This window comes from Trichogramma pretiosum, unplaced genomic scaffold (assembly GCF_000599845.2).
Source record: "Trichogramma pretiosum strain Unisexual culture from Peru unplaced genomic scaffold, Tpre_2.0 scaffold8, whole genome shotgun sequence".
NCBI classification, from domain to species: Eukaryota; Metazoa; Arthropoda; class Insecta; order Hymenoptera; family Trichogrammatidae; genus Trichogramma; species Trichogramma pretiosum.
Window position 1 is genome coordinate 1,650,556 of NW_019641699.1, and position 26,811 is coordinate 1,677,366.

The following is a 26,811-nucleotide window of genomic DNA, read 5'->3' on the forward strand; positions in this document are numbered from 1 at the left end:
GAGGGAAATCTTGATTATAAATGACACGGGAGTTACATAAAAGAAGATGGCACAAAATGAAATTATCAGTTGACAGCGCACGGATTTATTTAAAAATTATACGCGCGAGCATATGTAATCGCAGCGAGCGACTCTTCTCTCTCTCTCTCTCTCGCTCAAAGTATACTTTATAAGACACGCGAAGGCTTTTCAATAATGACGCAACAATTTGAAATACATGCGCGCATTTTCATTCCAAGCATCAGCTGCTGCAACTTTGATCGTGTTATGCCAGGTTAAGACTAGTCGCCGACGAAGCTACAGGTTAAATTGCATCAACACATAGTTTACTTGTAGTCTAGATCGAACTAAGGTAAACCTAGTCAACGTTAAATTTGCAACAGGCTGGTTTTACAGAAAAAGTCAATAGGATCAATAGCATCGGGTGTGTAACGGCGCGAGGCGTTGAGCAGAAGCGACGAGTTTCTCGACGAGTCACGAGTTATCAGTCTCGCTCGAGTCTAAAGAGAGTCGAGCAAATCGAAATAGGACTAATAGCTGAATAGGGAAAAGCGCAACTAGCTGCACGTGTTGTACTTGCTCTCAGATACACGGAGCTTGCCTCGAGACTTTGTTTACATCTTGCTATATGGGCTATATGGCGCTGCGCGCGGATTATTCCCACGTGGAGAAAGGTAGCACGGCGCATGACTCGTAGCTCTTCCTGCACATACATACATCATGCCTATGCATGTACATGTTCTCGAGCTCTGGTTTCATTTTTTCTATTTCATATTAATTGTGCATCAACTTTGGAGCAATTTTAATATTTTAATATTTCAATATTTTAATATTTCAATATTTTAATATTTTAATATTTGAATATGCGATTATTTTCATTGAATGATTCGGATTACTAGTCTTGACGCGACAATTACAATGTAACGCAGGGCGGAAAGAAGCGGCCTAATTTCTTCCTGATCATTTCGACTTCGCGGAACTATCGCTAGAAATACGAGGTGACTACGAGCTCGGCGGCTTGTTATGCAATTTGTAACGTAATATTATTTCTCGTCGCGAGCGCGCCCGATGAATTACCATTCGTATCCAATAAGAGTGATAGTCGATCGTGTATAACGCTGATTTTATGATTAATTTAGACGAAAGAAATTCGTAGCGAAATATTTGGTACTGGAGTGGGCTCGATTGCTACCAGCATGCGCAGCGACACAGGTATGAACACACCGAGGTAAAAGCCGGGAGACTTTTTAACGATCGAGCTGTGAATTGGCCTCGTAAACATGATTTCTCCTACTTTTATGTGCTCCATTCTCGAGCAATATCGATTATAATAGCTCTTCTATGAACTGCTAAAAAGTCGACGCGCGAAATTAAAAACTCGTTTGGCTGCGTCAAAGTAAAGCAAATTAGAGTACGGGCAAAGTATGGCAGGGACGCGTCTCGGCGACTTACATTTCATGCGTTGAGGTGCGTGCTGTTTCCTACGGGTCATCTGCGATCGGCTGCGAGCAACAACAGCGACGAGTCCGAGCTGCTCCTCGTTCAAGCCTATGTTGGCCGCTGTTCAGCTGATTTCGGCAGGGCTTCGGCTCGCTCTTCAGGGCTCATACGTAGCAAGAGTCACAATTACAGACGCACGTGTTCACTAGTCGAAGACGTTCGTCGAGGCGAGTAGTCGCCTCATCGTCACAATGGCTCAAAATCGCTCAAAACACTCTCAACACTGCTTTATTTATTTTCCAATCTTATTCGAATAGCTGTTGTTGTTTCAAATCACTGAGCAATGATTAATCACATCAACACGTTCGATAAACTGAAAACAAATTGCTGAAAATATGCCTTTAGATCACTCGTGTTTGTTAATTATTTTGCATCACTTTTTGTCACTGTAAAGAAAAATATTCACGCGTCAACACTTGGCTAGGAGAGTCTCACTGAATCGTGCCGACGAGGTACTGGCTCAAAAGTGAGCCGCGGATCGAGACGAGCGACGCCTACGGTCAGATCGGAGGATTGTCACATTGGTCGCCTCGTCTCCGATAAATACTTCCATAGAAATTATAGCTCTTCAAGCGAAAGATTGGGCAAATCGGATGAGGTGCTAATCGATAAGAGCTCCGGAATTTTATTCGTGCCTCGACGTTCAGTCACGATCCATCAGGAATGCATGAGCCACATATGTCATATATAATTCCACGTACACGTGCTATACCATACGTCATATATACATATATGATGAATATTAATAAGTATATCGTATACGGTAGAGAATGGAGCAAGGCCCAGCGCATCCAGAGATAAGTATCGTTGGGTCCTTTGAGCAGACGGAACGCTTGGCGTCCGCTAGACGACGAATTAGCCCCGGTGGAGGGGACAAGGGAGGTTCGACAAAATCGAGAACGTTTCGCTCTTTGCTCGGAATGGAGCCAAGTGGGAGGTGTAGCAGTTGGATGGCATGCAAAATGGTGGGAGACGCTATTAGCAGGTAGACGCGCGCACGCACACACACGCACACGTAAAGTAGCGATCGGCTTATACGTACTGGATGCAGCGAGTCCGACACTCGACTGACAGCTGTCAAGTAGCGGGCGCGAGTCGCAGCTGTCAAAACATCGAGAGCTACCAAGAGAGAGCCTGAGGCGCGGAGGGGGGGAGAGGAGAGGAGAGGAGCGAGCGAGAAATAGAGAGAGAGAGAGAGAAAGTCACGATTGCGAAACAGTGCGGGCGGCGGTCCAGCGCTGACTGACTCCTGCCGGTGTATACGGCCGTCGCGACGGTAGCGCGAATCTCGCGCGCGCTCGCGACTCGATGTATACGCGTACGCACACGACTGTAGTTGTACGTATAGCAGCAGCGGATCAAGCGATGGAGGGGCGGTAACGCGTTGTATCCTCTAGCGCACGGCTGCCGCTGCGAACTCCGATGAGCCGCTGGAGGGCCGCTGGCGCGCGTCTTTCCCCCCTTCTTTAAACTCCGCAGCCAACTCCAACGGCAGCTCCGCTGCTGCAGTCCTGTGTGCTCGCGCTATTATATACTCGACACTCGTCCTACATGCTCTTGCTCGAGAATCGTACGAGTCGCTGGCCGCCACGTGAACACTGATTTTTTCACTCGCTTCTCTTCGCTGCATAAAGTGCATGTCTTGGCTTTTTTCGCCTTTTTCGCTGGCTCGGCCGATCGATGAGATTTTTTCATTATCGAAGCGTAGCTTTGCAACTTTCGACGACCCCATCTGTATGAAAAGATTTTTCGTAAATCATCTTGCATAATACTTACGATGTTTTAATTGTTCATCTAACGTACCTCCTATCATGCAGAAGAGGACATATTTACCTATAAAGCAGAACGAGAAGATAAAGTATCTCATGGCTATGAAAACAAAGCTTGAAATAATATAAAAATAATTTACAAAACGATTGAGTAAAATTAATTTTCCGAATTCTAGCTGACAAGAGAGTAATATGGGAAAGAGTGATGAATATGTTTAGGAAGGAGTGTGCGAGGGACAATGCATCAAGGGCGATCGAAGGACGTCGCAGTCTGGATATATTTAGTTGGAGAATTAATTAAATACAATTGCGAAAAGTCTTAGGAAAAGGACGAGTGAATTAGAGTAAAGATAAGAGAAAGGTGTAAGGTAGAGGACGAGCAGCGAAGATCGAGCACATGGCGAGCACGAGGCAAAGGCGGGGCCCGGCTAACAACCTGAAAGATCCTCGTGCTAGGCTACACACGCGAGTGGGCTGCGTGACTAGTGCCGTGTCCATGGACCCCCTCCAGCTGGCTGCCAGCCGCGTGCTTTATTGCCCGCCCCGCGTGAGCTATACACCGCGTGACGGACGACTCGGAAACTACGGGCAGCCGCTGCGTCGTGCGAGTGAATCTCTCGCCTCGTGCCGCCAAACTGCTCCGCTGCACCGATATACCTCGAAATAGATCGATTTCACGACTGCTACCAGCATCTGGGCCCCCGAGGTGAGTAGGCTACGCTCTTATTTGTCTCTCATTTGCCTGCATGCTATCTACTTTTCACGTATACAACTAAAATTTCCCTCAAAACTCGTCAAAGTCGTAAAAATAACCTAAAAACATAGTTTCTCCCGGAGCATGGCTAGGTGACTATGCTTAGACGAGCTTAACTCGCTGCAATATTCGCCTTCGAGCGGTTATCGATCCCCAAATGACTCGGCTCGGTGACGTTCGTCCTGAGAATCTCTCGTAAATAACAGATACGCCGAAGAGTAAGTGCAGCAGCAAGTCGGTGCCCGTAGTGTCAGAGCTAGGCTAGTTATGTTACGACTTGGAGCTTTGATCGACGCACGGACGTCTCTCGTGGGTCAGAGGTTTCGTCTCAGGAAGGAGGCGAAAAGTCGTTTTCGCGAGGAGAAAAGCCGGCACGAAGTTGGCTCGCGGCAGTTCGTCCGTCAGTCGCACACAGACGCGCGCGAGTCAGCTCTCACGGACGAGGCCCGACTCGGCGGCAGGACGCGAGGTGGCGCTAGCGGACGATCGCGGCTCGCTCGGCGCTGGCTTGGCCCCTCCCAGGCCGAGCGTCCCGAGGGCGGAGCCACGAGTGATCTATAGCGTCGTAGAGTATCCCTTCCTCGGCGTCGGAGCGCTCGGAGAACGACTGGCTTGGCGCGTCGAGCCACGCCTGCCGCGGCGGCGGCGACCGGCGCCGTTCGAAACGATCTTTTCTCTTCTCTCTTCTCTCGAGCAGCCTCGAGCAGCCTCGTCTTTGTCGCGCGGCCTCAACGAGTATCCTATACGCGCCTATACCTATCGTATGTAGCGATGCTTATTATTATTGTACGGCAGGGTCACGGTAGCAGCAACAGCAGCAGCCCTTCCAATGTTTATGCCCCGTCGGCGTGTCTCTGTATCTGCACTTGCTCCTGCTGCTGCTGCTGCTGCTACTTCTCGTAAGCGACCTGCTTCTCCTTCTACTTCTTGGCTGCAGCTCTCTCTCTCTTACAAGTATTGTCGAGCTGTGCTTTTGAGGTTTGCCGGGGTCGTGATGCGACTGGGTGATAGGACACTGCTTTTATATGCCTATGCTCCTGTTGTTCTTCCCCGACTCGTGCTCCCGCAGCAGCTCGTATGTATTTCTACGGCTTCAACTTTAATTTCATATATTCCACTGCGCGACGCAATGAAATAAAAGTACCGCGCGCGTATACAATGCTAATTTGCCTCTGTGTTCCAGCTATTATTTGTTATCCCATTATTGCGCCTTATCATTCTTTATTTTTTAACTTTTTTTTCAACTTCTTCTTTATTCTATTTTCTCTTGACTGACCTGACGTGGGCACAAGTTTCCCCAGCTAACCCCTATGAAAATCCAACTCCAAAGTACAATAATACTAATAAAAAAGTGCTGGGCCGAAAGCTAAAGTTTAATTATTTCACGAGATAGCTGGCCCTTAAGATTAATACGCAATGTATAATGTGCAAACTGTATCTTCTTAATTCGCCGTCCTTTTTGATTCTCGCTCCTTCTCGTCTCTTGAATACATTTTTTCTTTTTATTTTCATTCCGTCGCCGTCTCTCTCTCTCTCTCTCTCTCACTCGATGCTCGCTCGATCGATTTTTCTCTTTTTCTTACCGAAAGCAGACGCTAGTATAACCCTCTGTCTCTCTCTCCTTCTTTTTCGGTCTCGGTATATAAGATATACGGGGACGCGCAATGGCAAGAGCGAAGATTTCAAACTCGTGTATTTTCTCCTCCTCTCTCGTGTCGAGATGTTCATTACGGCTAAACATTCCTGTCAATTAAAAGTGCATGCGCGTTCGAGTCGATTTAGTAGCCAAGCTGCCGCATAGTGGACCATTTCGCTGCTCGCTCTCTCGGCACAAAACATCCGACCAGTGGAATCCAACTATACGCTACTCTTTCACACGCGCACACATGCCTTATCTCTGCATGCGAAAAGAATAGATAAAGACAAAGTCCAGTCAAGTCAAAGCTAAACAGTAAAACTGATCCGATGCTCCCGATTCTATACATAATGTAGCGGTGTGGCATTGCCAATACATTTCATTTTTCGGTCCACTTTTTCTACTCGCACGATCATTGCACGAATGCAGAGTGATTCGAGTGCGACGAGAATGCATGCGTACAACAGTCTCTTTTAATTAAACGAAATTCAAGCGCTGGGGTGTATGAATTTTCTCGAGAAAAGTTGATAGGTCCTTTAGAATCCAACGTTTAGATCGTTTGTGACGTAGCGAAGAAAATACAAGTGCATTTTCCAAGTTGGCTTGTAACCTATTGAATGATCATTGGTCACATAATTAGAGGCAATGATTGTATTAATTTTTTGAAATCTCACCTAAAGGCTTCAAAAAATGAACTGATTGCAGAAATGCTCGATGGAAGAAAAATCGGGCAACGGAAACATCGAGCTATCGCACAAGTACATACTTAGTTTCTCGTACAAGTTTATACTTACAATTCCGTCTGATCGATACACACGCTTGTGTATATGTGTAGGTATAATATAATATACATCGTACGACATGCAGTAGTATAGATATATAGGTGCAGTGTAAACGCGTGTTGTGTGTGTATAGAGCAGAAGCACACAGAGGAGATATAAATTTCTGGAGCTGTGTATAGCATAAAATGCAGCAGATACGGTAGCGTTAAAATAGCATGACATTCTTATCGTACGATGCCCTATTGACATAAAGCGTTCAAGTGGCGGCCGTGCACTGCATCCCTGACCCTCCCTCTCTGCGTCTGGCTCTCTCTCTCTCTCTCTCTCTCTCTCTGCTCAGCAGCTCGCTCGGGCGTAGGAACAACAAAACGATAAGCCATCAGGTACACTACATTACGGTATAATATAAAAGAAAGTCAGGTTTTATACGTGGAAAGGGTGAGCGAAAGCCGTTGCTGCCGAGAGAGAGAGAGAGAGGGCGAAGCCAAGTACAAGAAAGAAGGAAAAGAGAGACTGGTATCTCGTACAGCGTAAGCGTTGCTTGCTCGCGAGCGAAAAAAAGTGTGATTTGCGACAAACTGTAGCAGTAGCAGTGACACAGGGATGTTTTCGCGTCAGCATCGTAGAAAAGAAAGAGGCGAACTCGGATAGACTTACGGTACACACACACACACATCGCGAAACTGCAAGAGTCGCTTCTCGTCCTCGCAAGAGACAGCCTCGTACCTCAGAATGAGTACCAGCCAAAGAACAGAGTATAGAGACTAGGTAGGAAGGGGGGGGAGATCCTTTACGAGCAGCAGCGACGTCGCCGAGGAGGACGACGTCGTCATAGCTTCCCGTCGTATCATAGCTACTACTAGTGCTACTGCTAGCAGCAGCAGCAGCAGTCGTCGTCGCAGTCGAGCCACAATTCGAACTTCTTGTTATCCCAGCGAATGAAAACGAAGAAAAAAAAGTTTATATATGTAGGATGAAACGCAGTAAGAGAAAATAGTACCGCATATACGAATATAGAGCGAGTCGCGCAGCTCGCAAGAGCGCAGACTTAGCGACTGTATAAGCATACAAAAGATAAACGAAAAGTATGGCCGGAGTTGCGCGCAGCCTTTTTTGTAAACCTGCAAATTACGAGGTAATCAAAAGTACACTTTATTATATAGCCAAGCACGAGGACATTTTTGGCAAATATGCCGACTTTCCTCCTCCACCAACTGCCTGATATGCTCGCAATTTATTACAATTTCGGATAAATATCATTCTGCGATAGTTCAACTATCTCGTGCGACCGCACCGAACGTACCGTTACTAAAATATCTTTATGCGTAATTCAATAAAACTCCTTGACAGGCGCACAATTTTCATAGGATCCGTCTTGTCATAGCCGATGATCAGGCTTGCATTTTGGATAGTTTTGAACAGTCAATTGGCTCGAAAAATATATAAGTTGCTTCGGTATCGAGCTGGGCGATTGATCTGCGAATGGCCCAAGACTCGAGCGCAATTGCGATCGTCGGGCTGGCTCGCAATGAATTATCGGGGCTTCGACAGGCCAGGCTTAATCGTCGGATCTCGGCTGCGCGTTCTCGTTACGCATTCCCGGAATAATATAATATCTCGGAAGGGTCGTCAGTGGTGGAGCTCGAGCAGTGCGTGTGACACGCGCGCGCAAAAAGTCACGAGTGCTCGCGCGGAACCTGCGTATGTATAGTAAGCCTCTGAGAAGCAGCGGTGGCTCGAGGAGAAACAAATTGCGCATCGGTATGCCGGGCCAGCTCTCGAGCTCGAGCTCCGACTCCTGCCGCAAAATGCCGACGTATTGGCTTTGTGTAATTGGACGAAGCAGTGCGTAAATTTATACACATATACTTATGGCTCGCGATCGCTTCGTACCTGCGCGCCTACTGTCGCTGCTCCTGCACGTGTGTACGCGTGTAGATTCGCCAGCGAGTCGCTGCGATGGGCTGCATTGCAGCACTGCATCTTTGCACCTATTAATTCTCAGAGATTGACGCGACACGATGTACGAGCGTAGACTGCTCGCGCTTGAGCCTCACCAGGAACCCTTATACGCACACTTGTACTGAAATACTGATGCTATTTCAAGCATATATGGGCAAATCTCCAGAACGTGCCCGCTTCGCATCATTTTATAATGGCATTTTTAATTCGATATGCAGCTCGGTAAATTGCATATTTTTTCAAGTTATAAAATAAAAAGGATGGAAACATCCAATGTAATCGAATTTCAACTAATGCTCAGTGAGTGAAAGCCATTATCATTTTTAAGGGGACAAGATAATGTTTTGAGTTGATATTTAAAAATAGTCATATAAATCAAAATAGTTGACTTTTTTTTTTGAATAGTACAATATGTTCATACTTTATCAGATTGTCCACAAAAGCTCTTATACAAACTCTGAAGTTCCAATTATATTACTTTTTGCATAATACTAAATATTGTGATTGGATTGACTGACCACGAGATTTTGACGTGAGTTTCTCATTAATATTGATCTGTATGATCTCAAAATCTACAAAAAAGTACCACCCTCTACTTGAGTGGAACCGAACTTCACTCCTCTTTCAAGAACTTGAATATATTATTTAGGTCTAATAAAATATTAATTCTCTTAAAAAGTCGTGCATATTGTCGTATTTTGACGTGTATACATTAAATGGTACACAATTTTTCCATCTACATTACATTGCATTACATCTTTCATTGTATAAAACTATGTATGTAACGGTGTGCAATTTCCATTGACCTGCGCATAACATCAGGGTATTTCAAGGCGGTCACGTTTTGAAGATTTGCCCATATATTCAACTGTATGTAAGTGCAGAAACGCAAGATGTTAAGAGATGAAGCGTATCGATACGAGCCTCCGTGTAAAAAAAAGCAACACGATCGCCAGACTTTTTTTGTTTCATTTGTTTCTTTCTGAGCTGTTGCAGCCGGTGTCGCTGCTCCTGCATGCGTTTCCATTTTTTTACTCGTCATTCCTTTCTAACGATCGATCAACAATTAAGTTTTGTCAATTAATAGCTTCGATTAAAATAGTCTCTGTTGCGATAATCGACGCGCACTGCTTTGTCAGGTACCAAATATCATATTCTTGTTAATGTTGACACTCGAGTTCATGTACATATAATACGTGCTCTGAGCTGCAGTACGAGCAGTATATGCTTCTCGAGCCGCGAAGAATGAGGAATGTTCATGAAAGCGCGAGCCTAGTTTATCGTGACAACGTTATCTTCTGCTAGCATCTTATCGCGTTACACATTAAACTGCCATATACAAGTGCGTGCGATCACATGTGCACAAATGCGCATACGTGCGCATATATGTGTGTGCTCCTGCAGTTGGCGGACAGGCATTTTTCCAGCAATAAATATTCAATGTCCTTAATGAGTAGAAACGCGCTATACCAATGGAAAAAACAAATACGACGAGTTGGATCGCGACGAGCAAATAAGATACGTATGTGCACTAACGCACTGTACTAACTACCAGTTCGTATATGCGGCTGACTCGCATCTTCTTGCAATGCACTGCGGCCACAACTGCGCAATATATACATACCTACGCGCCTATATGCAATGTTTCCTACTTTATATCTCAGCGACGATTCTGCATCTATGTATAATCACCGGCTCGTTTCCTTTTCTTTTCTTTTCTTTTACCTCTCTCTCTCTCTTTAGCTGCACTCTACAAGCTCCGATTCGTACCGTATACTCTCGTGCATGGCCACCGAAAGGGATTACAACTGAGAAAACGTGAAAAGCCCCTGATCCGAGCCCAACGAGCGCAGCCTATATAAATTAAATGTAATGCCCTCGTTAGGTCGAATAAAAGTTTTACGGGTGCTGGGAGATAGAAAAAGCGAGACAGAGGCCACGATCGGTCGAGCACGGGGGCAAACAAGGAGAACAATATCGCCAGCGAGGTATGAGTGCAACAAAAACGAGACAAACCCGGCGTCGACGGCCAAGCAAGGACGGAAAAGGGAAAGAAAAAAATCGTCGATATGTGCATAGGAAAAGAAAACAGGGTTTGCGCGCGATGAAAGACAATGGCTGCGAGGGAAACGCGTTCGATCGCAGCTCCCGAGTAAATGTACATCGCAGCGCTGCCAACTCGAGGCGAAAATAATCAAAGCCAATGCTACCTCCTATTAAATAATTTTTAATCGCGTTCAAGATTCTGCCGTTTTTTATACAGACAAACAATTGATTTTTTGGAGTTCTCCAACGATCTGTTTAGGCATTAATTTAACTCATAATTTTATGAATGTTGATTTTCCACGAAAAGCTAAGATAGGACAAGGTTTTTCGAGATGATTTAAAATACGTGAAATTTTTCTACGCTAATTTCAAATCTGTGGAGTTGAAAAACATCTAAAGATGACTATATTATCAAAGCCACAATGCAATTTGAATCGTACACAAAGTGAAAAAATTCAATCTCGAACAGGAGTCGAACCTGGAACTCCTATAAAGCTAAAGGCAGCATGACTGCGTTTGCGTAGGCTTGCGTAGACTTGCGTTGGCGAATTAAAAAACGAGAGAAATTTTTAACTCGTCAGCTTTCCAATTTTACACTCGGACGCGCGACTCATGACTATATCCACGCTTTCGGAGCTTTTTGCAGCTACAGATCTTACAGGAATGCCGAAAAAAGTAGTGCGTTAGGGTAGTGGCTAAGAAAAATTAATCGACTCAACGGGCAGTTGCAGTTTGAAACGCGTATAGAGATTCGTTTATGCGTCTAGGGCAAGTTACGTAGGTATGAGGGGCGAGCCACATAGAGATCGTAGGTTGAAATGCCGCAGTGCGGCTCAGGATCTCCGAAGAAAAGTATCTCCGCAGTGCGTGCGTCCGCGATCGAGCTTATTCCAACGCGACTATAGTCCTCTGCGACATATGCAGCCTGTGCAGTGGCCCGCACGTCCAATCGAGTAACACCTCCCTCCTCTCTTTCCGCACTTGTCTGCTCTCTTGGTTCGCGCGAACCAACGTAACTCGCTTAATTTTTCATTTGGCTTTTTACACCGAAACTTTTAACTCCGAAGCTCAATGGTGTTTATTTAATTCATAACCTTGGTGGGCGAGTGAATTACATTTGCTTTAATTATTTCGCCAGATATAAAATTCGTTATAATGAAATTGTTCGGGGCTGCACTTTTCATCGAAAGAACTGCTTTCGGCAACTCACTGCTTTATTCATCAGCACTTATAGGTCATCATTTGTTAAAGTATATCCATAAAACAACAATTAAAGCACAATTGATAAAGGATAATAGAAAAGTTGACGAAAATTAAAGCATTGGTGAAGGTAAATAGCGTTAGCTGAAAATCGATAGGGCTCAAAGTCTGGAGTTTTGACGAGTTTTCATTGAGTTTTCGTTGAGTTTTTGCGTAGAAAAGCTAACAGAATTGCGAGTCGCTGGAGAGTAACAGTAGGGACGGTGGCAATGGCGAGGGTGTAAAAAGGTGAAACGCGAACGAACAAGAAGAGCTGAAGAGTAGAAAGAGAGAGAGAGAGAGAGAGGAAGTGGCGTACGATATAGACAGACAGTCCTATACATAGTCGTAGCAGTAGTAGTAAAGAGTCGCTCGCGCCCAACAGCCATAAAAAGTAATGTCGAGAAAGAGAGCGAGAGAGAGAGAGAGAGAGAGAAGAAGAAAGATCGGTGATGTGTATGCGCGGCGCCTCATATAAAAGCGAGGAGAATAGCTGCGAGGAGGCATTGGCCGTATATAAGCTGCAGAGCGCGGGGAGTCGAGCGAGATGGACGGAATATCCTTGGACGGAGGCCTGGTCCGGCGTCGTTGACGGGTATCGATCGGCTGCCGCTGTCGGGCGCGTCTGCGGTAGATTGACACGTGTCATGGCCGCCTCATAGTCAGGCGTCAGTTCGTACAGTAGCAGCATCAGCAGTAGCAGCAACGGCGCCGGCAGCGAGCAATACTCTCTTGGAGCTCGAGTTTGCTTGTGCGTGTATATAGCTAGCTCGGTATACATATGCGAAGGAGAAGCGGCAGCGGCGGCGGCGGTGGCGGTGGCGCGTACACACAGGGGGGTCGAAGCGGGGTGACAGCGGCGCTCGCTGCTACTGCCGCAGCACCCCAGAAGAGGAGAGGAGGACATTAAGGTGCGTAATAGCCAGCGCGGCTCGCGCTGCTGCTGCGGCATCGATTAGACACCGAAGAGAGAGAGAGAGAGAGAGAGAGAGCTGGGGCTATATGCGCACTACTGCACCCACACACGCGCGTCTATACTTTCTCGGCGTCGTCGTCTATACGAACTCTACGGACTACGACGTCGTCCAACTCGAGAGAAAGAGACTCCGTACGTGCTCTACATACACAGGGCTGCCGCTTCTATGCCATACTATACGTAGATCGAGCTGTCTTGCCCGATGCCCTCAGCGCTGCTATATACGACTTTGCTTCCATTTGCCATTACCGCTATCTGCAACTACTCCCTATCGAGTCCTGTACACTGGACACATGTGCCATGTCCAACCTACGAGAGCACCTAACGTCATTATAAACATTAACGGGCCAGCTCGATATACCCCAGATCTTCTCATCCTCTCTCTCTCTCTCTGCCTCTCTCTCTACCTCTCTTTGCCTTGTTTGCTTTCCACGTCTTTTCCATGCAACATATACATGTATAATACACGATTGAGTCTCTCCCCTTCCCCCCTGCTCCCTCTAGCTCATCCTTTCCAATCTTAAGTACGAACCAACCCTCTCTTGCCTATATCCCGTCTACGTACGCCGGCTGCTTCGTATCTGCCGGAGCTTTCTCTACTTCAATTTTATATCATTCAAGACAACTAAAAGACTCGATTTGTTAGAGTGAAACAAAATTCTCGCGTCCTAATATATATAGCAACTTGTTTAACTTTATCAACATAAACGATTTCACTTATACATTTCGCTTGTAGGGAATTTTATATTTGCAGGATTGTACGCATGACAAAAAATATATTGTATTAAAAGTACAAATTCGTTCGTTAGGTACCATTTTTTGCCGATAAACTAACATAGCCCCTTCAGTACGAATTTATAATTTATGTCCGAATAATAGAGCTTGCAAAGATAACAATCGTAATATGACTAATTTTTCAAATATACCATGAATTTCTTAATTTGGAAATAACTCGTCAGACTTATTATTCTCGCATATAACTTAAAAGCTAATTATTTTCCAAATAGCACAAAAGTTGATTATCTACCGAATAACCAAAGAGGATAATTATTAAAACTAACAAATTTTTTTACCATTTTTTAAATAATTTTGAAATTTTTAAGTTTCTGAATAACCCGATAAATAAAACCCGAATAAATTGATCATTTTCAAAATAATCCAGCTATTATGTTAAATTCATCTTCGCAGACTCTAGTTTTGGATAAAAGATAATGATTGTAGAATAAGAGATCAATTATAGTTCTCTCAATAAATAGAGTCTAGCTATTCCAAAGAATTTGGCGCGCCGAAATATTTTCGTACATAAAAATTTCACGGAATTAATCCACGATTTTTGGACAAAGAAAATTGATACATCTGGCAAGAAGTTTATCTCCGAAATTTTCAGCTCGTGTAACTTTAAATAATTAAAAATGCAAACCCATGTAGCCCGAGAAACTCGGCTCATGTGGTTTTTAAATAATTAATTTTGCAAACAAAAGTAACTTTAAGTAACCCAAGTAACTAAATTGACCACGCTCGGCAGTTTTTAAATAATTAAATATGCGAATCCAAGTGATCCAAGTAACCCAAGTTACCCAGCTCATGCGGTTTTAAAATAATCAATTCATTAAAAAAAAAATGATACCCACTCGACCCTGCTTGTTTGTTTTTTAGATAATTAAATTTGCAAAATCCAAGTAACCTCATGTAACCCCAAGTAACCCCTTATAACCCAATCAACCTAGCTCGTGCAGTTGTTAAATAACGATAAGAGCAAACCAAAATAACCCGAATAATACAGCTAATGTGGTTTTTAAATAATTGATTTCGCAAACAAGAGTAACCCTAAGTAACCGAATCAACCGACAGCTCGAGCAGTTATCAAAAACAAATCATTTTTTTTTACTAATTTTGTCATATTTGTTCTAAAATAAACCGGTTTTTTTTTAATAAAAGTAATACTTTTTTAAGGAAGAGCCTTTAACATTTCATATAAGATAAAACGTGTAAAGATTCACCGTAAGTTTGAAAAGTTACGTCTTTAAAAAAAATTTGATTGTTAAGATGTATTCTTAGTTTGGTTCTGTTTCGTTCTCAAAACTGTAGCAATAGGAACGCATGTATATATGTATTTTCCTACAAAACTTACAATGTGTCAAAACATTGGTTATTATTAAAGAAGAAGCGCAATTTTGAACCCAAAACAAACCAGAACTAAAAAAATTCATTGTGAGTTTTTTTTCACCAATTAAGAAAAAAAAATTTTTTTAAATAATACAAATTAAAGATAAATTTTAACGAATTTCGTTTTAAGTTTGGACTAAGCTAGTCTTCTTTTAAATAATCACTAGGGATCTCCAATTTTTTCCATTAAATTTCAATAACATATGCAGCATTAGTCAGGTATTTGTACAAAATACAAGTTGATAAACATGAAAAACCTTAACGAAAGGTCTGACTTGGAAAAATCTCGAACTTGAAAAGCAAAGGCAGTGAAAGAGAGAAATAGAGAGAGAAGGAGGGAGGGTGGAGAGAGGGAGAGAGATGTATCGGTTTGTGAGCGAGTGTGCGAGGTGGCATCAGAGGCAGTAGCAGCAGCAGACTCGCAGGGGAGGAAAAGTCGACTAGCCGTAGGTATCGCACAATCGGTAGCTAGAGAGAAACTAGAGAAAAGACGCGCAGTAGAGTTGGCTCGAGCGGGGGGGTGAGCTCGAGGCAGCCGAGGGTAGTCGCGGGGAGAAAGATGCAGGCAGCCAGGCGAGAGGGGGGTTGCTGTGTTGCCTCGCGCCGAGAGAACGTAGGAGAAGCAAAGTGTCGTCGTCCGAATAACGGCCGAGCGGCATCGACCGATCTCTTCTCCCTTTGCGCGCGTTCCGCAGTCTAGCTGCTATAGCGCTGTATATAGTGAAACGGTGTAGCGTTAGCTCGCTCGCGACCTTATACCCACGTACACTTGTGCACACCCTCGTGCTAACACACGAAAGCGAGCTCCCGCGCGAAGCGTCAACTAAATGCTTCCTACGAATATTCAGTTCAATTTGCCTGCCGATCTCTCTCTCTCTCTCTCTCGCTTGCTAACTCTACGTATACGTACATGTACTTTCGTACTGGTATACATAAAGCCACGACGTAATACGATTGTCCTAGCGAGCTTTTGTCCTCATGGTACCCACGTGAATCGCGCCAAAGCTTTCGTTCGACCAGACCATGTATATACGCACAAGCTCCGTGCTTGCACGTCTGTGTATGTAAATATATATGCGCACATAACAGAAAGCGACGTGACGAGCAAGAGTATATACATAGAGAGAGAGAGGAGAAAGAGAGGAGGAGTAGGAAAGTTGCGAGTCACTTTGGCGAGCAAGCACTTAAAAGCGAACGAGACGAGCGAGATAGAGACTCGTTCTCTCTCGCTCTCACTGACTTTAATTTCGCGAGATAAGGGGGATCACTGCTCGCTAGCTCGCGCTCACCTGCAAACTCCCTTTCTCACTGGCGCAGCGCTTCTCTCTATGTTTGAATATTACGGCCGGGCCTGTTCAAGCAATCGCCGAGATTATTGTTAAAATACGAGGCCGACGCCTCCAGTGTTGTGCAGTTTTGCTTTGCGCTCTAACTGCTTTCCTCTTTATGTAACCATCTGTACAAATACACCTATCCTTGCACGCCTACACCTACGTGTTGTTATGCTGATATTTTTCTCACGTACGCTCAACTTCTTTTTTCGCTTTATATTTCCTTTTCGTTTTCTCCTAACTCTCTGCGTTGCTTTTTTAAGCCCAATTGATAAACATATTCGATTCGTTTGTTCTTGACGTAAAGCTCCATTTTTTCAAAAGTACTTTTTCAAAGTCTTTAAATTGTACGTATCAACTAAATATTAATGCAAAAATATTAGAATTTTGCCAAACTAAATGCAGCTTTATATGGCTTAATAACTTTACAATGTTATTTCACTTTACACGTTGGTTTGCTATGAGCGCCTGAAATTGTCATGTTATTATTGATATACGTAGGATTCTTGTGGTTAGTTCAAAAAATCGAAAAGAAATCGAGTATTTTTATCTGTTTACTGGACTGGATATACCAATGAGCTTTGGTTGGTCACATATATGGTTGATTCTCCTGAAATCTGCTTTTTGCATGTCTTTATGCCATATTCTTAAACTAGTGAAGATGAGCCAAAACTGGCTCGGTCATTCATTCAACATTGTTGTATTCTTCATGATAGGACATAAATATTTCAATTTTTTAGGGTCAGTTAAATTTGCCGTGAAGATATACATGCCAAATGTCACCTCCGTGGCATGTCTACATCTCAAAATCAACTCTATTTGCATGTACCATGCATTCTCATTAGCACCTGACCCTATAATAACTATGAGACCAGCTTCTATACATCCAGAGTAAAGTTTAAATCTATTATAGGGCTTTGAAAAATGTTTTAAAAAAATTTCCCACGCAATTGAAAAATGTCTCGGATTTTAATCATGCTTCTGAATAATTTCAAACATACCGCCTGCTTTGGGTCGCTAACTCATTTTTGATGTCGCTAGATACGTAAATGTCAAGTATTATAGCCCAGCTTTCGATTGGTGTAGGTTGCGGGTTCAAATTTTACATTTTATCGATGCTGCGATAATTATTCTATTGAAAAATTCACGTGTGTCAAAAAAACGGTCACCTCCGTGGACATGAATATCTCGAGCTATGATCATTCTTTTTAACCGCTCGCCCCGTCAAAAGACTCGTTTTTCATGACCAAATTTCGGGTTGTGCGGAAAATTTTTTGCGTTTCTTATTTTTCTTACATAGTTGATCAAAGCAGCGATTTGTCACCTCCGTGTGTGTCACCTCCGTAACCGAAAATAGTCGATTTTAAGCATAAAATCGGACATAGTTTTCGTAAAACGAAATCTCAAAGCCCCAGATTCAATAATTATTCATACTAGCGACCCCGTCGTGGCTTCGCCCACGTTCAATTTTTTTAACAAATTCGACTGTTTAAAAGATCTTAAACAGGCCACGTCAAGTGCGTAGTAGGAAATGTATAAGTTGAGTCCACACACTTGTAGAACTCGAATAGCGTAATAACACATGTACACATCAAATACAATGTATTCCGATTCACCGCGTGTAAAAAAAAAATCTGCTTTCGGTCTTTTTTATAACCATTAACCAGGCAAGGGGCGAGCGAGCGCATGAAGTGGTAAAATACGAAAAAAATTCTGAACTCAAAAATTAACCGGGCAAGGGGCGAGCGAGCGCATGAAGTGGTAAAATACGAAAAAAATTCTGAACTCAAAAATTAATAAGCAAATAATGGTTTTAATATGATAGAAACCTGCACAGTGGTATAATGAATACGTGGTAAAAATTTCAAGCCGATTGGACAAATAGTTTTTGAGATCATAAAGGACAAACAGACACCAACTTCGCTTTATATATATAGATTTTATGGTTTAAAAAAGGGTAAACTAGTTCGCGCCGTTCAATATGACAAAAAAATTTTCACCATTTTTTCGTTTTCCATACCCGAAAAAGCAGATTTCGGGAGAATCAACCATATACTTTTTTAAAGTACTTACATTGATCACTTTTCACATCTCTTTGTTATAATGACAATTTCTTGAAAAGGAGTTAATAATGTATGTGCTGCAAAAACTTTCTCGATTCAAGAGTTACTTTCTTCATAATAAACGTATGGAACGTTGGTTAAAATGAAAAACGCATAACAAGTAAGTATGTTATATGTAAAACACGGTGCATCATTAGTATATGTATATCCTCATACAAGAGAGCTTTATTGCTACCGTTTTAAGAGGAACTTAAACGCAAAAATCGGAATAATTAAAAATCGACACGATTAATTAATTATTTATTTGTTGAGGTACTTTGGTCAGCCAAGCGATTGGTGTCTCAATCGTTTTATTGCTGCCTCTCTCATTCTTTCATTGGATTTTCGCTCGATTTCGCGCAAAATATCAAGGGTATACGAGCGAAGGCGAGTGAATGCAGCACACGCACACGTATACACACACACACGCATACACACATGTACATACGTACGGTAAGTTAGGCTCTAATTGAATTCGCGTGTTTGCGTACGTACATACAGTCGCAGTGTCGAAGAAGGGACGTCCATCGTCGTTCCGAGCGAGAGCCCTCTTATCTCGCTGACGTCGACAAATTTATTTTTACGTATTCGCGGCAAGTTGCTGCCTGCACGAAAGACAGTTTTGTTCGCAATTAGCTGTAAATATATATAAAGTCGTGTTGCAGCGTGCGTGCATGTGGCTGCACGCTGAAAGGGAAATACCTGGGATGCACGCGCACTTACACGCACACGTCGAATACGCGCCAACGACCGAGCACAAACCATTCCGTTTCGTTTTATTGTTTGCTTGCAGCTATTACCCTGTCTTTATATATACTTAAATAGATGATATATACGTTAGTCCAAACTGCACCGATGACACGCGCTGCTGCTTTCGAGATATCAGTCGGTACTTTTTTTTATCCTGCGCTGTGTAAGCGTGTTAAAAAGTTAGCTTGCATCGCGAGGAGTCTCATAATTCAGCGATAACATCCTTCCAGCCCTTACCTGACTACCTGCCTGCATGGACAATTAATATAGCATCGTTTCCGCCAAATGACCTAACCAAATTGTACTTATGTTTTCTCGAGTACTTTAAATGACCAACTTGAGATAATGATATACCAGCTTGTATATAAATAAATGTATATATTTGTATGAATCGTCGCGCCATCAGCTCGCTTGGCTTTTTTCATTTCGCTCAATATGATAAAGTGAAAAGTACACTAAAACTCAATTAGTGGCAAAAAGCCTCTCCTGCTTCTCGTGAGCCGCTAAGATTATAACGATTATTAATATTCCGTTACGTATTTGATTCGAAGATGCAAAACTTTGACGACGATGACGACACTCATTTCTGCAACAAATGCCACACGACCATCAACGGCCTCAGTAATTACGTTAGGCATCGCCAGGAGGCTCTATGCCGTAGCAGGACAGAAAATAAGCCTCCGGATTACAGTTGCGAACCGACAACCCCCAGCGTTTCCTATCCGGAGATCCTCAACGCCGATGCCTTTTTCAACTCGTTAGAATTGCAGAGCAGTGCCAAACAGAGTGCACCTCGATCAGATGGACCCAGACGATCCAGTCGTCACCGCAAACGAAAAACCAGCAGTTCCGAGGATAAGGACTATAACAAAGTAAAGATACACAACCTCTTGCCAGTTGACTCCGAGCTCGAAGATCTCGGTTTACCTTCTCTCGTTGGCTTTTCTGATATCGTGCCAAGCCCTTCTACTGCTTCCAATAAAGTTCGGATCATAACAACCTCTGACTCTTCGATTAATAAAGAAAATAATGCCTTGAAAATTGACAAAAATGTAAAAGCTCGAGAGGATGAGCCACAAGAACGCGAGGCAATGTGGCCGAATCGTGACACAACACTGACCGAATTAGCGGATAAAGGTTATCCACATCATAATGAATGGACCGAATATAATTACCAACAAGATCTGGAGTCTGAAGATGATAGCCTCATCGATGAACTGGTCGATGACGAATCAGACTCTGATTCCGATGATTCTTCTACCTATCCACCTCGAGGCTTCACAGGAGGCAAGTGGAAACCCGAATTGGTAACTCAAGTGGAAGAACCAATGCAATACGATGAGATAGAATCAGAAGATATTGATAGTGACTCAAGACATCCTCCATCGAACTACACAGGAGGCAAATGGAAACCTTTGGAAACATCAGTCCATACTGGTGGTAAATGGAAACCGTCCGAAACATCGCTTCAATCAGCTGTAAAATGGAAACCTTCAGAAACACCAGCTCAATCTGGTGGAAAATGGAAACCTTCAGAAACACCAGCTCAATCTGGTGGAAAATGGAAACCTTCAGAAACACCAGTTCAATCTGGCGGAAAATGGAAACTTCCAGATCTTGGTGATAAATGGAAACCATCAGAATCATCAATTTCATTGCAGGTAACCATCCTATTATTCATTTATTTATTTAATTTTTTATCTATATTTTTTTCATATGAAAAATGGATATTTCAACAGAAAAACGCTGAGCAAGATTTGAAGGATCACGAAGGGAAACAAACAAAACAATTAGCAAACGATACATACGATAAATTGGATTTAGAATCCAAAGCTGATGATCAAGATCGTGGTATTGGTTTCTGGTGTCATCCTTGTGGTCGGAAACTGGCATCTCAGCTACTTTTTGAACGTCATTTAGCATCAGATCTTCACGCTCGAAGAACAAATCAGGGAATAGATGAAGTTTTCCCATCGATCTCAAATCCTATCAAAGATCGACCACAGAAATTGACAACGCGCCAAAAAAGTTTGACCGCGGTAATGACAATTTTATGTTTTAATCACAAAACTTTCATTAAGACTCATTTTCTGTTCGGTGTTACTAAAGTTATCTTTATTTGCAGATCAAAATCAGCGAAGAAACTGAAAAAGACAAATGCTTGGACATAAAAAAGCAGCAAAATGAATATTTAGCGACTAAAAATGACGTGCAAAAGAGTCAGCGGGAACGGGAAAAAAAAGTGATAATATGCGAGGTGTGCAAGAAACGCGTGCTTCGTATTCAAATCGGCAAGCACCTCGTCTCACATTATCACTGCCGTGTAGCAGCGGGTCTTGCCAGAACAAAAGAGAACGAGGACAGTGCAGTGACCATTAAGAATCATCACAGAATCGTGCTAGAAAACATGAGAAGTATCGTACACCAATGTCCCTTTCAGTGCGCCCCTTGTCGCTTCTATTGCAACAGCGAGGCTACTTTTTTGAGGCATTGGCAATCTAAGGAACATAAAGATATCATCTCAAAGGTTTCGTACACTTGCTTTTTTTACGATTGCATGGGTGTGGGTGAGGCTAAAATTTAGATTGAATTTTGTAGTAGATGACTTGATAGTTTCGAGTACTGTGGTAAATGTCAAGTGTCGACGCTATTTACTTGTTTTATTTACTATTATTTTTATTTTTTTTTTTTTCAGTCAATGACAAGTTTGAAAACCATTATTTAAAATCAATCCAAATCAAAATTTACATACTTATACGGATATATCTACTTTACAGATCGAGGGTAATTTCTCGTGCTCACAATGTTGCTTCATTTGCGATAATAACGAAGCCATGGAGCTCCACCTGAACGAACAGAGCCATCGTGATGTTGTTTCAATGATAAATGGCTCGGTACCGATAGTCATTCATTGCCTGCAAGCCCTCAAGTGCAGAACCTGTTCATACCGATGCAGGTATAATGTTTTATGTGTATCCGTACTTTGAAGATTTTTACGCGCTCACGTATACACTGATTTACAGCTTATGCACTTGTAGCGCGTCTCTTCTCTTTCTCTGTAAACGTGGCGTAGCCAATCGCGTCCGAACATAATTATTAATTAAGCCTCAACTCTTATCGGCCTTTGCGACTATTTTGAGAATCGACCCTATCTCTATGTGCATATACGTATACACATGTGTGTATGCGCGCGTGCATGTATTACGGTAGCAAATAAATAAACGCGCAAACTAACTAACTCGCGGCGCGATCTGCGATAAAATTTGCATTAATTACAAGAACTTGACTGTGCAGGTACAATATCGAGATGCGCGAACACGCCGAACGAGCTAGCCACGAGGGCTCGCTCTCGTCGATGGATGAATATCAAAATCGTCTCATCTGCCGGATATGTCAATTCGTCGGGCACTCGCGGATCGCCCTGCAAAGACATCAGCTTTTCAATCACAAGTCCGACGTGTTGAAAAGCGACGACAAAGGGACCGATTCGATTCAAGCAGGGCCTTATTTCTGCTCTTTTTGTTGGATGTCGTTCGATTCGAGGGAAGCTGGTATTGTGCACCGACGAACCATCAGTCACAAAGAGACGGTGAAAAAAGCCAAGGCCGTCGATCCGGCCAGCCAAGTTAGCCGAAAGTGCCGATTTTGCAACCAAGTTCAGAGCGACTTGTTGGAGCACAAGCGTCACATACTGCAAGAGCATAGACAGGATTGCCCAAGGTTCGTATATCTAACAAAGCAAACTAATAGCTTTTAGTTCGCTCAGCAGAAAAAATAACGTTTTTGGCTTTGACTTACAGATGCGCCAAGTGCGGTCAAATATTCGCTCTGTCGCAAGAACTCGCGCGACACACGCGAGACGCTAAATGCTCGAGCGACAAACTGGCCGAGGTCGTCGATAGAACGACCGACGACGCGACCAAAACTCGAGCCGGCAAGTTCTGGAATTGCGACAAATGCCCGTTCACTTCGGAGTCCAAAGTGGATCGCTTGTATCATAAAGCTTTGCACGAAGGCTTCGTGGAACAGGAGTCCAGTTCCGATAGAAAATGTCTGAAAAAATTGAAGTGTCCGGTGTGCGATGGTACATTTGCCAAGATTTCGCTGAAAGACCACATCAGGGCGTATCACACTCAAGAGCGACCGTTCACCTGTCCAAAGTGCAGCGGCAAATTTCCACGACGATCGGCTCTGACGAATCACGAGAAAACGTGTGGCGTGGACAAGGTGGCAGCAACGTTGGTGCGCCAACGAGAAAGAAAGTACGACTGCAAGGTGTGCGGCAGCTCCTTCTTCACCGGGTAAGTTCGCTCCAGCTCCATTTTTCGAGCTTCAACGGGCCGATTAACGTTCGCGCGCTGCGTGTATCGTTAATTTCGCACTCGAGCACTTCTTGGCTAATAAATATTCAATTTGATGATAGTAATTGTAGCATATCGGCGGACTAGTCGGGTCGCGCGAGATAATTAAAAATAGAAATACGAGTGTTGGCTTGGTAGCGATGTAGGTTAGCAACTACGCGGTCGGTCCGCGCGCGCATAGTTGTAATAATAGTGCAGCGGCTGAGAGTCAATTGAGGAAAAATAATCGCCATCCAACAAATTTTAATGCCCCCGCGTTGTCCGACTAATGGCAATAAAATAGCGAAAATTTGTTTCGCGCCTTCGCACTTGGCATTAAACAACGAGCGCGGCATCGCCTGCATATAAATAAACGAACGAGCTTGCGGAGTAGGAGACACTCGGCTCTCGCTGCTGGTATAAAAGACAATAAACGTCGAGCGTCCCGCGCGATCTGGCCGCGCCGCGTTACCACCGCCTAGTAGTAAAAGTGTCCTCGCTGCATAACCATAAAATGGAGCAGCAGCGAGCTCGGGAAAACAAGGTGCTACCGCCGGCCTACTGTATATGTAATACCCATCCAACAGCAGCAGCAGCAGCACCTACATACACCCTCGGCGTACACTGCTAATAGTTGCTTGGAAATGAATGCAGATAGAACGAGAGAGCGAGAGAGAGACTCTTCTGTATTCCGCGGGCCTTTTTCTTCTTTTTTCGTTTCATCCGTGGCCTTTTATTCCTCCTGGTTTGTATCTTGGTCTGCCGGGAAAAATAAAAGGCTCGCTCGCTGCGCACGCTCGGCAAGAAGTTATACTTTAATGCGGAGATACGAAGACAGAGCAGAAACTTGCCCTCGCACAAGTAGAATTTAACGGACAGTGCGCGAGAAGCCTCCGATGTAATTTAATTTCTTTGAGAATTGGCAAGTTATGCGCGCACTCGCCAAAGAGAGAGCGAAACTTCAGAGTTTGTACGGGGCCGCGTGTGAGTGCACTGTTTGTATTTGCATGCGCGCAAATGAAGCAATTTATGCTACTTCGGCAACTTTGGCTCGTAACAAAAAAATTTTTCTTATTTTTTTTGTCGCTTTACCTTTTTTTCTCGCTAATATTACCTATACGCAGCGCCCTTGTTTGTCTAATATTTATTTCGGCTTTGAATGTGCCCCGTATACTCAAGAGACTCAATTAAGAAATTGTATTTTCGACGCGAGAGAAAAGTTTGCTTTTTAACGCGGCATTCGGCTGAATTTTTCAATTTATTTTTCACCGATGTACACAATGTCGAGGTTCAGCGGGTTATAGCTTACATAAAAAGCTGTCGACGAATCATTAAACAGAAATTTATAGCCATAATTTTCGAAATATAATGAACTCGTATGAACACATGAATGTCATGCCTTAACTATGCTCATTACGTAACAGGTCGACGCAAGCTCGGGGAAATTAAAGCTCGAGCTAACATCTTTACGTTAAGTCGGTGTTAGTATCTTTAACTTTATTACTTTTCAAAGATGCGTCACAATTCGATCTCAGTATTGGCTGTGTGTTTAACTAGTTCGCAAAAATTTAGCGCAATCAATATTCAAGTACATGTGCTTTGAGCTATTTACACAATAACCTCGATTCGTGATATAAAATTTCTCCTTCACTCGATCGTTTTAATTTTCTTTATTATCGTCAAGTTTGCTCATTCTCGAATTAGAATGGATATTGCTTTATGGTATGCATTGACTGGACAATTATCCTTGATTTATCAAATTGGAAAGAATTTCTCAATGCAAGTATTATCTCTGGAACCGAATCAAGTTGATATCCCCAATCGTAATTTAACTTTCCATTCGCATGAGCTATGAGAATTTGTGCACGTTTCCACGAGCTTTTACTCTGCAAAGTGCAAAACTGCTAATAACGAGGACAATCCTATTTGCGTTTAATGTCTAGCGCTCGATACGTGCGTTTCGTCTCGGTGTACCTAGTCGCACACGTACGTACGAGAAAATCTTGAAAGAATACCTAGGAGACGTTTTTGTCGGCTATCGTCGTTGACAATCTTATCAGCATCGCGCGCTGCTCGTCTTTCTCTTGCTCTCTCTCTTTCTCTCTCTCTACCTCAGCATGTAGCTCGTAAAATCCGATGGCCTCGGATTTCCTTCAAGTCTACCGGACTCGCCTCGCGATGGCTTGATTATCCGAAGCGCCTGCCACTGGTTCACTCACACCTATATAGCTATAAGCTAACCCTACGTTGGTCTCTCGCAACGAAGAGATTGCTCGGCTCAGTGTTGGTATGTTTATGCGTCGATCGACAATTGAATCGAGAAGTCTGCTCGCGAATACGACCTATAGCAGTGCAACGGTGCGAAAAAAAACTTGGACTTTCTTTTTTTCCAAACTTATAAGCCGTTAAGACTTGCCGGGCAAAGCAATCCAAGTAAGTGGCCATTTTTCCTTCTCATTTCTGTCGAGGAAAAATTGATGTTGAAAAGCGCAATGCTCGCATAAGATAAAGCAATGAAATACAATCGCTGGCTGCATTTACCCTTTGCAATTAGTTCCTCGAGATATCGATTTAAGCGCGCTTCCAATTGCTCCTTTTTATAGCAAATCTTTATAGTTAGCAGGGAGCTCTTTTATACCATGTCATTGTTTTAAAAAGCAGAGCCGAAGATATTATTGGAAGAAAAAAATCGGCCAGCCAAGATCTGCATAAGGAATCTCGCAGAGGTACAGTTGTGGACGGCTATCGCTGGCGAAGCAAGGTACGATAGAAAAACGAGCAAGCCATAAATGTATAGTTAGCCGGCAATCAATTAAAATTAAAAGCAAAGCAAGAGTCGATCCAAGCGCGGCTGTGTGTGCACTCGTGTATAGGTGAGTAGTGACCCGAGCGCGACTCATGAAGCAGAAAGGCAAGAAAGAGCCAAGATAATTACGAGACAAGCAAAAGTAGCAACAGCTCCCGCGCACAGCATTTTGCCCCGAAGACAGAGAGTAGCTCTCCTGGCTACTCTCCTGCAGCCGGCTAATTCCGAGAATCCGTGCCTTACCGAGCTCGCCCAAGCCAGCTCCTCTACTCTTTCTGCGCGCAGCCCTTCACAATGTACGTGTACCTATATAGCGTACTTTACCCACATATACGTATGTGCTTGTATGAAAAAGGCAGAGGTTTCGCGTAGCGACAGATATATTCCTGATAGTATGCGCAAGAAGCTCGAGCTCGTCGAGGAGAGCCTACCACCCTATAATCCTTCGACCTCGTCTGTACTACCAAATTTATCCATTTCATTCGTATTATTTTGGGCCAGCTCTCAGCTTTAACTTTGGCCGCAGCGCTTGTTGTCTGCGTCGTTTGTACTTATTTTCCGAGGCCTTTTATGAGATCTTTGATCGCGAGTCAACTAGTAACGAGGATGATGCTTGCAGCGAATGATTCGAAAAAGGGAAAATATCGTTGCG

The 26,811-nt window shown here is 43.4% G+C and overlaps 2 protein-coding genes across 3 annotated transcripts in view; one reads left to right on the top strand and one right to left on the bottom strand.

Annotated features, from left to right (window-relative positions):
• The window catches only part of LOC106653250 (protein tiptop), a 144,063-nt gene extending 141,337 nt beyond the window's left edge, over positions 1 to 2,726 (bottom strand). For both annotated transcript variants that reach the window (XM_023462501.1, XM_023462500.1), the window contains exon 1: positions 1,453 to 2,726. In XM_023462501.1, coding sequence (XP_023318269.1) covers positions 1,453 to 1,492 — 40 coding nt within the window. In that variant the 5' untranslated portion in view covers positions 1,493 to 2,726. The remainder of the gene's footprint in view (positions 1 to 1,452) is intronic.
• A 1,144-nt stretch (positions 2,727 to 3,870) lies between these two features.
• LOC106652957 (zinc finger protein 99-like) overlaps positions 3,871 to 26,811 on the top strand; it is a 41,054-nt gene continuing 18,113 nt past the window's right edge. The window contains exons 1-7 of the mRNA XM_023462584.1: positions 3,871 to 3,975; positions 19,565 to 20,674; positions 20,753 to 21,052; positions 21,139 to 21,540; positions 21,791 to 21,969; positions 22,308 to 22,733; positions 22,814 to 23,314. Coding sequence (XP_023318352.1) covers positions 19,565 to 20,674; positions 20,753 to 21,052; positions 21,139 to 21,540; positions 21,791 to 21,969; positions 22,308 to 22,733; positions 22,814 to 23,314 — 2,918 coding nt within the window. The 5' untranslated portion in view covers positions 3,871 to 3,975. The remainder of the gene's footprint in view (positions 3,976 to 19,564; positions 20,675 to 20,752; positions 21,053 to 21,138; positions 21,541 to 21,790; positions 21,970 to 22,307; positions 22,734 to 22,813; positions 23,315 to 26,811) is intronic.